Source organism: Corythoichthys intestinalis, chromosome 3 (assembly GCF_030265065.1).
Source record: "Corythoichthys intestinalis isolate RoL2023-P3 chromosome 3, ASM3026506v1, whole genome shotgun sequence".
Lineage (NCBI taxonomy): Eukaryota > Metazoa > Chordata > Actinopteri > Syngnathiformes > Syngnathidae > Corythoichthys > Corythoichthys intestinalis.
This window is the reverse complement of record NC_080397.1, coordinates 42,881,499-42,895,422: the sequence shown is the minus strand read 5'-3', so window position 1 is coordinate 42,895,422 and position 13,924 is coordinate 42,881,499. Positions and strand designations below refer to the sequence as shown.

Genomic DNA, 13,924 nt, shown 5'->3' with positions numbered 1-13,924 from the left:
TTACTGTGGTCCCAGCTCTCTGTAGGTCATTCACTAGGTCCCCCCGTGTGGTTCTGGGATTTTTGCTCACCGTTCTTGTTATCATTTTGACGCCACGGGGTGAGATCTTGCATGGAGCCCCAGATCGAGGGAGATTATCAGTGGTCTTGCATGTCTTCCATTTTCTTTACACCAAGCGCTTTACCTATTGCAGATTCAGTCTTCCCAGCCTGGTGCAGGTCTACACTTTTGTCTCTGGTGTCCTTCGACAGCTCTTTGGTCTTGGCCATGGTGGAGTTTGGAGTGTGACTGACTGAGTTTGTGGACAGGTGTCTTTTATACTGATGAGTTAAAACAGGTGCCATTAATTCAGATAACGAGTGGAGCCTCGTTAGACCTCGTTAGAAGAAGTTAGACCCTCTTTGACAGCCAGAAATCTTGCTTGTTTGTAGGTGACCAAATACTTATTTTCCACAATGATTTGCAAATAAATTCTTTAAAAATTAAACAATGTGATTTTCTGTTTTTTTCCCCCCACATTCTGTCTCTCATGGTTGAGGTTTACCCATGTTGCCAATTACAGGCCTCTCTAATCTTTTCAAGTAGAACTTGAGCAATTGGTGGTTGACTAAATACTTATTTGCCCCACTGTATGTTTTTATTTAATCTTTTATTACCTTTTCATTGCCTCAAAATTTTTTGCATGTTTCCCTCTCATAATTTTAAGCATTGTGTTTTCTGCGGTAGCTTTAAAGCAGATTGTTGATCTGTTGACCACATTAGTCACGTACTGTAGCATGTTTAAACCACCCTTATTTGATCTTAATAGGTTTAAGTATTTTCTAAGGCATCTTTAGTATGTTCCGTCTGTATGCATCTAAACAAAACAAGCTGAAAGCGCACGGTAGTACCTTGGGTACGTTTCCCCAGTGTAGTACATTTTGGCAGAACCCCCCTACTCTCGTCTCATCCCGTCTTTCCTTTTCATTTTGCTTTTGCTTTTCGTTTTATAAAATATCAACAGCGCTGTCATGCTCATTAATGTTCCTCTCTAGTTCAAATTGAAAGGGTTGAACAGATAACATAAGATACACTCTGGAAGCCCAGCAGCGTAACTATGTGACGTCACCGCCCTGCAACGTCATCAACAATGGCGACCTACTCGCTAAACTAATTTTACAAATTGTATAAAAACAAGAATATCAAGAGGGGTCTTAACATCAAATTATTTTAACTCATAACAACGTTTATCTTTTAAGAACTATAAGTCTTTCTATCCGTGGATCCCTTTAAATAAAGAATAAACCAGCTTGTGAGTATATTGAGGACAGAGGAAACAAACATTTGGAGAAAAACTTTAAAAAAAAAAAAAGTTCTTAGTGTCTTCCTGAATCTGAAAGGTTGCAAGATAAGAGATTTTATTATTATGACTCTGTGTAAAGTCAAATAAAATGACATTCACATGAAGTTGGCATCGCGCAGAAACATTGTACAGTATCTCCCAAACAATCACTTTTCAGTATAAGAATTTTCTGCTTGTCTCCCAAACCATCACTTTTCAGGATAAGAATAAGACATTGATCTATAAACATCGCATCATCATAGAGAACAAGCCATTTTCATAATTTATGATTAGTCAATAATTTGTGGGAGATAATCCAATACAATCTGCTGGTAATTAAATCATTCACTCCTACATCTTTTCAGAACAATAGCAATTTTAGAACATTTCGACTGATTTTCCAAGACCCACATAATATTGAGTTATATGGTTACCTTTGTATATACAATTAACCAAATCTAGCAAACAGTAATACTTCTTTCACCGTGAAAAAAAGTTTGATTCCCCTTGCTTTTTCACAGCAATAGTACATGGCTTTGTTTTATGAAAGGGCGCTGCATATAAATTATAAACAGTAAATTTTTCAACAGAAAATATAAATTGATGTAAGAAATGTCTCCAATGCAGCAAAACCTTAGCATTATCAAGGCAACTGTTGTATTTTCGTCCTCTCCTCCTCCACCCATTGTTTGATGAGGGTTGCTTCAGCGATCCTGGCTTTGATTACTGATGCTGGATCAGCCTCGTTGGATCCTCTGTATGATCATCCCCAAAAAATGACAATATTATTTTTTTAATATGACATTGAAATTGAGAAGGGAGCATCTTGCAATACCTTAAATCTAGATGATGGGCTCCTCCAGCAATATTGATCGCTATTAATGATGAACTCAAAGACTTGCGTACCTTAAAGAAGACGAACAGCTCTGAAGCCATGTCTTTACAACCAATTTTTAAATCACTTACCCCTCCATTTGCCCATGGGTCCAGATCACCATTGGAGAAAATAATGTTGCTGGCTCCAGAAAGGGCTGAACAAAAGCAGAGACTCAAACACATGCATTGATGGATTGAACGTAAATCAATGTTTTAATTTGAACCGTGTCTTCTAATGTATAGGCATGCCGTATATATACAGTGTATATGGATACTATTCAGTGAATAGTAATCAGGGCATTTCACTCCCCCCCCCCATTTTTTGTTAGTCTTATTCAGAGGTGAAAGTGGGCCAGAACGGTCAGGAACGCAGTTCCGGTATAAAATTCAGGGCCAGAACGCAGTTCTGGTATAAGATTCGGTGCCGGAATGCTATTCCGGTAGAAGATTCAGGGCTGGAATGTTGTTCGGGTATAAGACAACCTGCTGTAGTTACGACGATGATGAGTCACGTCAATGTGCGAATGCACGCCGCAAAGCAAAACGCCTGGACTTATTTATCCGTTCAATTGGCTGACATACTGACATGTGATCAGCAGAGATGGTTAGCTCTGATTGGTTCAAATGTGCATGTTTTCCGGAACAGCAAAAAAAAAAAAAAAATCTTGTTGAATTGATGTGACAAAAAAAGGGGCAATGCTACATAAAACTGATCAAATCTTTAAGAGCAACGAAAGAGTTGAGGAGGCTTATTCATCATATTTAGTTTTATTTACTCTGATGGGGAGGTTCAGAACATCTTAGCTGTCAATGTGCACTTTGGACTTATATTTGTTCATTTTTGTTTGGCTACTTATTCATTTCCTTATAATTTAAAAAAAGTCAATGTTTGCACGATCTTCAAAATATATTCCATTCCATTTCACTCTGCATAATATAAGTCATTTGTACTTCTTTTTCTGAATGTATGTTACTTATATCTTTATTATTGGAAAAAAAAAAGTAAATGTTTACATTAACTTCAATTTTAATATATATCCTATGTTCTTAAGTAGTTAAAAATGATATTTGGCGATATGTGAGGAAATGAGGGGAAATGAAAATTAGGAGATGGAGGTTGGAGTTATTTCTGTTGTTTTAACTTTAATTTTGCAAATCATTGAAAAAATACAATTTTGAATGAAAATCAGTTTTTGTATGTGTTATAGAAAAAACTGTGTCAAAACAGTTTTCTTTGCATTTCAGTAGTTTAAGAGGCTTTACACCCCCCCCCCCCCCCCAAATGAAAAAATAAAATAAAATAAAATTAATGGCTCCGTGGCGACCTTCAACATCGGGGAGTTCCGGCAAGAAATTCTTGCCACTTTCCCACTTTCACCCCTGGTCTTATTCCATAATTGATTTAACCCCCCCCAGAATTCATAATTGTAAAGAATATGTGTGGCATAATCAGTTATTTTTGTTTTGATTTATTTACATTTGAATTAATTTAACATTAAGCTTTCGTTATTTTTTAATATTTACGAATGATCAAAAAAATTACAGGTATTCTTATTTAATTAACAAAATAGTTACTTGCCCTATGAAGGTTACTCGTGGGCCAAACTTCCAAATGTCAAACAAGAATGGCGTGTATTCTTTTTATGGACTCACCATCTCCCCAGAACTGAATTTTTAGCCAGTCTGGTCGTGGAACAACACCCCAGCGTTTAGAACAGTATTGTAGGCGTTCTGTCTCAGTGAAAGTCATTGTTGGAAACATGTCTGTGACATTGTTGCTCTCATAACAGAGATTTATTTCTGTACATGCCTGCAACACACATGGATGTGGAAAACTGTAGTATCTTTTTCTGACATAACCAGCTCATGTTACGCAAAATTTGCTTCCATTATCCAAATTAAAATGTTGTGTACAGACTACAGAGTGATTGTCATACAAGTACCTGATAATCCCAGGCCATGCTGTCAAAACCTAGTCCACAGCCAGTGGGATCAGCACACTCCACATACAGAGTGTAAGCATCCAAACAAGTCAGTAAACCAGTTGAGTTGTACACAATTGCTGTAAAGTAAAATATTCAAACATAGATAATATGAATAGACATGATCTTTTTTCCTCATTCCACACCAATCATGTTTGAAAAGAACTACGTCATTGCAACCAATAATGAAAGAAACTTATGCAAATGCACAATTCGCTTCCTGTTACCTCAGCTGATTGTTTTTCCATGAAGTTACACAGGTGCGCCTTAAAATGTATCCATAGTTGCATAGAAGCCTCCAAAGACAGAGTTTTCCCAAATTGTTTAAAAAGCATGAAAATCTAAAATAGCGCTACTTTGCAGTTTTTCACTTATCGCGGCGGGGTCTGGTCCCTATTAACCGTGAGAAACGATGGAATATTGTACACTGTGGTCATGGTGAGTTATCCAAAGTCTTTCCAAACAGCTATTCAAGTCATCTAGTAAATATTTCTTTTAAAAAAAAATAATAATAATAATAAAAATTAAAAAAAAAAAAATATATATATATATATATATATATATATATATTTTTTTTAATATCGCAATATATCGCAAACCCCCCAAAAAATCGCAGCAATAATTTTTTCCAATATCGTTCAGGCCTAACGAGGACTGTAAATAGTTTTTGATATAGATGAACTCTGAGCCCGCCGTGGCACATGTGTATGTTTAGCGAAATAATTATAATTCCATAAAACAACCCAGATAGAAGACCGACATTGAAAAGATGTTGGATCAACATTCCGCTGTCGATTTTATATCGTTGAATCAACGTCACTTTTGCCCCCTAAATCTATGTTGTTTCAACGTTGAAATCCTTACAAAACTTAAACGTCATTTCGATTATTAACAATATTGGAACACCGCTGAATCAATGTTATGTTTTCGACCAAAACGCCCGCTCATCCATAACTCAATGACTTTTCAATCATGTTTCCCGGTCAATCATAAATCAACTATTTGTCAACATTAGTTCATCAACTATAAAACAATGTTAACCCAACCATCGGTAGACATACCATAGAACAACGTTGTTTCAACGTCACTTGACATCGAAAATGTTGATGTCAACCATACTGATGATTTTGATGGAAAATCATTGTTTATTCAATGTCGGTCTGCTATCTGGGAAAGAATTATCGGTCAATTTACCTGCCGTATCTCTCAAATTAGCAAGCAGGTCTGATCCACGGAGCATGGTTTCACAACCAACCTGACAAAAAAATAGAATATATATTAATATATACATATACCACACACTGTATAATTTACATGTCAGTTCAGTGGATTAAAAAAGTCTACATATCCCTGTTCAAATGTCATTGTTCTGTAATACTAAAAAGTTGAGAAGAAGATACATAATTTCAAACCTTTTTCCAGTTTGTGACCTTTTATCTGTAGAGGTATTTTTTTTTTTTTTAAAAAGCCTATTTTTGAGAGGTTTGGTAAATATTACCGAGATGCGCAAGTATGCACACCCTCAGTTAACTGGTGAGGTGGTCATGCTCAAAATTAAGAAATCACATCCAAACTTTTCTTTTTCATGTCATTTTTTTCCTCCCAGGATAGTCAAATCAAGTTAAATTAATAAAGTAATTCACAACTAGGGCTACAACTATTATTTTCATAATCAATTATTCTGAATTATACCGATTAATCGGATAAAAGTCACTTTTTTCAATTACCTTCACCATTTTCCTTAAAGTTGTTTTAGGCATGTTGTAAGTAACAATGTAGACAAAATGGATGACCATTTCCTTCAAAAATAATATTTTATTACAGCTTCCTGACTTAACTGTAGCCTACAAGTGCATCGATTATCAAAGTCGTTGGCAAATTATTTATTAATCGATTTAATCAATTAGTTGTTGCAGCCTTATTAAGAAGCTACTTTAGACAGTAAGATATCAAAAAATCGGCAAAAATGTCAATTGTTTTCCAAAATAAAAGCAGATTTTTGTTCATGTCCTACTTTGACTTAACAAAAATAAAATGAAAAAATTTGATGATAATTTACAAACGATATATTGGTCGACGATTAATTGGTCATCAAAATAGTTGTCGATTAATTTGTTAATCGATTAGTTGTCGATTAATCGATTAATTGGTGCACCTCTATTCATACCCTTAAAAGAATGTCAAACCCATACCTTCACAGGATTGGCAGGCAAACTGCCCATAAATTGAGTGCTGTATGGATAATCTAACATGGCCATTAGCGTGAATGCGTTCCTCAGCAAACCATTTAGCTGGTGGATGTCCTGAGCAGATGATGGACGCTTACACAGTTTGAACGCGTTCTGAATTGTACTGTACTCTAATAAAGAGAAAACATATGTTTACTATTTACATTTGAAGACTACGTTATAGGAAATTCAAAGTGTTATTTGATATGTGGATAGGGCAGAGATAAAATCACACAATTTACCTTGCAGTTCACCTAATTCTTTCAGCTGATGAAAAGCTCCTCTCACAGCATAACTGCATTCTGTAGAATACTTCTCAAAATCCTGTTTGAGTTACAGAAATCAAACAGACAAAATTATCTAATTTGATTTTTAATTTTGGTAGTATACTCAATGTAAAAACATGCAAAACTATGTTAGGTCATTCTTCTGAATGGACTGTAAAACTATGTTAGGTCATTCTTCTGAATTGACTGTATCTAAACAACGACAAAAAAATACCAAATCATATTTAACTTACAGCAGTGACATCCCGAAAAAACTGCCCAGGGTCACCAAGCCCAGCGGTTGAAAGGATGGGAGCACTAGCAGCAAGAGCTCCAGCCACGAGATTTGGATATTTTATTCTCATATAGACTGACAGCATTCCGCCATAACTGAAGAGAATCATGAGACAAATGCATGTTAAATTCAATTTTGAGGCCACAAACGTCCTAAAAAAACAATTGGATAAAAAAAAAAAAAAAAAAACTCAATGTAAACAAAAATAAAAGCTGGTTTGTTTGATTAGGCCACAGGAAATTACGTGAACATTTTTTTCTCACTTTGTGTTTTGCTTTTGAAACACATATCCAATTCGCTGTTGACACCACTGCAAATTGTAACAAATTTAAATTCATCTAAATTAAAACAATGTTTTTGTGAAGGCTTCTTCTTTAATCTTGGATATCGATACATTGTGCAAGAAACTGTTCGTTTCCAAAATTCATCTCTAACCAAGTTAAAGTCAGGGGTGAAAGTGGGCCAGAACGGTCAGGAACGCAGTTCCGGTATACGATTGACGATGCTTTGATTGCGAAAATATGACAGCAACTGTCAAAACGCTATGTAAAAAACAAAAAACAAAACAAAAAATGCTAAGCTGCTACACATGCATTTCAGCTCCAAGAAGAAAACAATCTACCAACATCATATTTACATACACAAGTGTTAACAACAAGCATAATAAAGTTATTGTGTAGCATAATCCGTCTCCACCAATATTTTTATTATTGATTTTATTCCACGGACGACATTGAGGTTCCCCAGCTGCTGCAGTTATCTGAGTCTGACGATGATGAGTCACGTCAATGTGCGCATGCACGCAGCAAAGCAAAACGCCTGGACTCATTTATCCGTTCAATCAGATTGTTAGCTCTGATTGGTTCAAATGGGAAAAAAAAAAAACAAAAAAAAACAAAAAAAAACAAAAAAGCTTGTTGAATTGATGCGACAAAAAAAAGGGCAATGCAACATAAAATGGATCAAATCTTTAAGAGCAACGAAAGAGTTGAGGAGGCTTATTTATCATATTTAGTTTTATTTGCTCTGATGGGGAGGTTCAGAACATCTTAGCTATCAATGTGCACTTTGGACTTATATTTGTTCATTTATGTTAGGCTACTTATTCATTTCCTTATAATTGAAAAAAGTCAATGTTTGCACAATCTTCAAAATCTATTCCATTTCACTTTGCATAATATAAGTCATTTGTGCTTATTTTTCTGAATGTATGTTACTTATATCTTTATTATTAAAAAATGTTTATGTTAACTTCAATTTGAATATACAGTGGGGCAAATAAGTATTTAGTCAACCACTAATTGTGCAAGTTCTCCCACTTGAAAATATCAGAGAGGGCTGTAATTGTTAACTTTGGGAAACCTCAACCATGAGAGACAGAATGTGAAAAAAAACCCCAGAAAATCACGTTTTTTGATTTTTAAAGAATTTATTTGCAAATCATGGTGGAAAATTAGTATTTGGTCAATACCAAAAGTTCATCTCAACACTTTGTTATGTACCCTTTGTTGGCAATAACGGAGGCCAAACGTTTTCTGTAAATCTTCACAAGCTTTTCACACACTATTGCTGGTATTTTGGCCCATTCCTCCATGCATATCTCCTCTAGAGCAGTGATGTTTTGGGGCTGTTGTTGGGCAACACGGACTTTCAACTCCCTCCTCAACACGTGGCGTCAAAACGATAACAAGAACAGGGAGCAAAAATCCCAGAACCACACGGGGGGACCTAGTGAATGACCTACAGAGAGCTGGGACCCCGGTAACAAAGGCTACTATCAGTAACACAATGCGCCGCCAGGGACTCAAATCCTGCACTGCCAGACGTGTCCCCCTGCTGAAGAAAGTACACGTCCAGGCCCGTCTGCGGTTCGCTCGAGACCATTTGGATGATCAAGAAGAGGACTGGGAGAATGTGTTATGGTCAGATGAAACCAAAAAATAACTTTTTGGTAGAAACACAGGTTCTCTTGTTTAGAGGAAAAAGAATACTGAATTGCACCATACCCACTGTGAAGCATGGGGGTGGAAAAATCATACCTTGGGGCTGTTTTTCTGCAAAGGGACCAGGACGAGTGATCTGTGTAAAGGAAAGAACGAATGGGGCCATGTATCGAGAGATTTTGAGTGAAAATCTCCTTCCATCAGCAAGGGCATTGAAGATGAGACGTGGCTGGGTCTTTCAGCATGACAATGATCCCAAACACACAGCCAGGGCAACAAAGGAGTGGCTTCGTAAGAAGCATTTCAAGGTCCTGGAGTGGCCTAGCCAGTCTCCAGATCTCAACCCCATAGAAAATCTGTGGAGGGAGTTGAAAGTGCGTGTTGCTCAACGCCAGCCCCAAAATATCACTGCTCTAGAGGAGATCTGCATGGTGGAATGGGCCAAAATACCAGCAACAGTGTGTGAAAAGCTTGTGAAGAGTTACAGAAAATGTTTGACCTCCGTTATTGCCAACAAAGGGTACATAACAAAGTATTGAGATGAAATTTTGGTATTAACCAAATACTTATTTTCCACCATGATTTGCAAATAAATTCTTTAAAAATCAAACAATGTGATTTTCTGTGTTTTTTTCCACATTCTGTCTCTCATGGTTGAGGTTTACCCATGTTGACAATTACAGCCCTCTCTAATATTTTCAAGTGGGAGAACTTGCACAATTAGTGGTTGACAAAATACTTATTCGCCCCACTGTACTGTATATCCTATGTTCTTAAGTAGTTAAAATTGAGATTTGGTATTTAGTATGTGAGGAAATAAGGGAAAATAAAAATTAGGAGATGGAGGTTGGGGTTATTGCTGTTTTTGTTAACTTTTATTTTGCAAATCATTGAAAAAAATATAATTTTGAATGAAAATTGATTGATTTTTGAAAGCCACTGATTAAACAATACCACCAAAAAGTAAGATAATTCACTTTAAATGAAAGATTAAATGTGAGTACAAGTAGCTTCCGGTCAGTGGAGATTTTAGGCTTATCTTACCTTCCACCAAAAACAATGACAGGGCAATCTGTGGCTCCCATCTGACGTTTCAACACACTGATCATGACGGCATAATCTGCGATTGCCTGTTCCACTGTCAACAGGCCAATCTGAGGTATGCTGAAAGAGTCATTGCCAAAAGGAAGAGACTTGCCATAGTATCTCTGTAAGAAAGAAAAAAACTTTAGTCATTCAAGCGTGATGACATTAAAAGTAATATGCTCTCAATCAAAATACCGCAGGTAAACAAAATTACTTTATAGCCTTTATTTCTGACTCATTGAATGTGCTAAAGGGAAGACTCAAGTGATATACGCTGACTATTTTCAGCTTTGCAGCAAGAAAGAAAATAATGTACAATTTTTCTTACATGTTCAGCAAATATGACCAAGGCTTCCTGTTGAGCAGCCAATTCGGTAAGAAATCCAGAGTTAAGGGCAAATTCCCAAATGTCCCCTTCATTGCCAGTGTAGAAAAAAATTGGACCATATCCAATTTTCCAGTATTTATCTATAAGGAAAAGCAAGACAGAAATCAAAACCTAATCTATCTTGGTTGTTTGAACTATGAAATAGATGGTTGGTCAATGCTCACCAGTGATCAGGTATCGCTGAAGGAATGTTCCATTCCCCATGGAATTAAAGTTGAAATGGTCGAGGGTCTGGGTAAAATACTTTTCTTTGAAACTGGGTTGTGTATGGGAGTGATATGCTCCTGTCTATCAAAATGGTCACAATAAATACACAATAATAAATAGTCACATTGATATATATTTTTTTTTTTACCATCCTGGTCCATGAGTACTATTATACACTGTGGGCCATGCGTGTATGGCATGGTTCGAGACATAACCAGTTCTTGAAATGATAAATGTACATGTAGTCCCGGGTTACGATGTACTTGATTTACGTGATTTCGACTTTACAACGCCGAAGTCTCATCCGCATTTTGTCTCCAGCCGTTTTTTTTCTTTCTAAAGTCGTGTAAACAGTACCTTACAGTATCTTATTTTTTACTTTAATGATATGACGTGTTCTGTCCTCGCTAAACGTGAAGCTGTTCAGCCTGACAGACAGCAAACAAGGCAATTGTGGTTTTTGAAGCTTTTTCTTTTCACTTTTGACAATTTGTAAAGCTGTAACACAAATATGTACACTTATGTTCAAAACGACACGCGTTTCAACACTTGACACATAACAATTGGTGTTTAAACGTCCATCTAGTCTGATCAATACGTAAATTTAGTAAATTAGTCTAATTTGCCTAACGAAAATCCGCTATTTTAAATGCTACGAATGCTTACGTAGTTACAATTCTCATAACAAATCGCTCACATATAACTCCACAAGCTGTAATTCTAAACTTAATTACAAGTTCATACGCAAACATATATTAGCTGACACAACTTACAGCCTTATGTGGGCCAACTCAGAGTGCAGCTGTCCTTAATCCATGTCAGACACAGTCTGCAAGGCAACAGTCCAGCCAGACCCAACGCTGCCACCAGAGGGCAGTCTGCCCTCCATCATTAAACAAAATAAAATCCAGTGGTACCTCGACATTCGATCGCTTCGACATTCGATCGCTTCGACACACGATCTTTTCGACATCCAACGTAAAATTTGACTCGACATTTGTTCATACGTTAGACGACAGGCTCGAAACACGACAATTTATGACAGCGCTGCAGTTTTTTTTCCCGCAAGACGGATGCATGGTGGATTTTCTTGTGAGATAAATCAACATGGGTTCCAAGAATGTTAGTGCAGGTTGTGAAAAGAGGAAAAAAGTGAGGGCTACCATTGAAATGAAGATGGAAATAATAGAAAAATATGAGCGTGGCGTGCGCGTCCATGAACTGGCTCGACAATACAGCAGTAGAATGTCTACGATCTCGACGTTCCTCCACCGATCTCTGTTCGCCAGTCTTTATAAGGTAACAATTATTATTATTGTAACATCGCCAAAAAATTGCCAGCTTTGTCAGGCTTTTAATCATTTAATTCAGAAGTTGTGCAACACAACATGCCTACTGGCTGCCACAGCTGAACATGAAAAGTGAAAGTAAAAAGTCCTCCCACTCTGTCACGTCAGCCACGCGTTGCGCTAAGGTACACCACGCAAAACACATCCGCCACATGAGAACTAGAGGTGGGAACGTTTGGGCACCTAACGATTCGATTACGATTCAGAGGTTCCGATTCGATTATAAATCGATTATTGATGCACACATACACCCCCCCCGCTTTTAATTTTTTGTACACTAGTTCCAAAATTGTTCAAAAATCCTCTCAGGCTAAACAAACTACTTTTTCAGTATCAAGTTGACCGTTAAAAACAGTGAATAAAATACTCAAGTCCCCATTCGGTATCAGCAGCTTTAAACTGCAATTAATTTAATGTTGTGACTCAACCGTTAAAGTTGTTAAAATTGCTCCCGTTATTCCATAATTTCCCTTCTGTCTACTTTAGACGTGAAAGTTTTAAAACTGTTTCATCATTTAAAGATAGATTCAAGATTTTGCCGATTTTTTTTTTGTTTTGTTTTTTGATCAAAAGTAATTAGGTTCGCTACAACAGAGCCTTCTAGAGAAGCCTACTGCTTTAAGATGGCGACTGTTTCCTAGCGCGGGAAAGTGTCATTTCGCATCTAGTTCTTGGTATATGATCTAACATGGCCGTCGGCTGTCATTTCACATCTAGTTCTAGATATATGTGATATCTACCATAGGCTTATGTTGCCGTATGTTTGTAGCAACTAGCAACTGGGTGCTGTTTGTAGCGGCTGACGGCCGCAGTCAGGTATTATTGTTTTTTTTTTATTTAGCGGCATGAGTTGAATATGATATTTACTCTCGGTCCGTTCCTCATTGCTTCCCGAAGACCGCGCTCACTGTGTTTTATTTCCGCTTTACCTGGTATAATTCAATAATCGGAATTTGGATGTTTGTGAATCGTTCTCGTATCTTCCACGGCAGAATCGCGAATAATCTAAGAATCGGAAATTTCGCACGCCCCTAATGAGAACCCGATTTGTTACATTATTATAGGTACCAATATTATTATATTTTTATTCACAATTTATTTGTTTTGCTCTGTGTAATTGCTATTTGCAATAGTATCAGCAGTATTTATTAAGCTTTTATTGTAGTTTTTCGGGCTGTGGACGAATTAATGGAATTATAATGTATTCTTACGGGAAAATCCTGCTCGACATATGACCATTTCGATTTACAAACAAGGTCCTGGAACAAATTAACTTTGTATGTAGAAGTAACACTGTACTTTTGGACTTTTTGGAACGTTATTTTGAGATTTGGGTTTGCTTAAAGGGTTAATTCAGACATACGCGGAAATTCGGGTTACGTCGCCAGTGTAGGAACGGAATTCTTTCGTAACCCAAGAACTACCTGTATTTTGGGGGAAAAGGGTCTCGAGGCGTTCCAAAACTGCTACAAACTCAACAGAAAACAAGCCTGAAATGAAGTGGGGTTTTTTTGTTTGTTTTTTTACTTAAATGTGTGGGGTGCGCTGCCAACATGCTATTTAATTCAGCACTATATGTGATAAATTTGCTAGCATTTGCGAGGTCCTCTAATTTCTTTTCGAAATTATGAAACGTCGCCCCTGCCAACATGGCCGCTACGTAGACACACCGCTAGCTGATCTTACTACAGTACCCATATCCGTTTTTAAACTTTCCAAGCAGAAACGACGCAAATCGACTTAAAAGTACGAAATGTAAACAAAAACAAACACGTATTACCTTGACAAAACAGCGTGACAGCGCGTGTAAAGTCATCGTTAGTGCTATTAAAGCTAAATTCATGTTGGCGACAGATGTGCTTCTTCGGAAATTAGGTTTACCCCTCGTCGCAGGTCAATACGTCATGCTGCATAATGGTTGGCTTCTGACCGTCGATGGGTGGGACAAAAGTGCAGAAATGAGACGAGCGTTCCTCATTGTTG

The 13,924-nt window shown here is 37.0% G+C and overlaps 1 protein-coding gene across 1 annotated transcript; it reads right to left on the bottom strand.

The window, feature by feature from the left end:
* Positions 1-644: 644 nt before the first annotated feature.
* dpp7 (dipeptidyl-peptidase 7) lies at positions 645-13,880 on the bottom strand. The gene is made up of 13 exons (XM_057832577.1): positions 13,722-13,880; positions 10,550-10,673; positions 10,326-10,465; positions 9,956-10,119; positions 6,928-7,063; positions 6,650-6,731; positions 6,372-6,538; positions 5,374-5,434; positions 4,141-4,259; positions 3,851-4,007; positions 2,288-2,352; positions 2,157-2,227; positions 645-2,076 (listed from the first exon to the last, which is right to left on the bottom strand). Exons 1-13 carry the CDS (start codon positions 13,782-13,784, stop codon positions 1,965-1,967), a joined length of 1,461 nt encoding a protein of 486 aa, XP_057688560.1. The 5' UTR covers positions 13,785-13,880; the 3' UTR covers positions 645-1,964.
* Between the last annotated feature and the right edge of the window lie 44 nt (positions 13,881-13,924).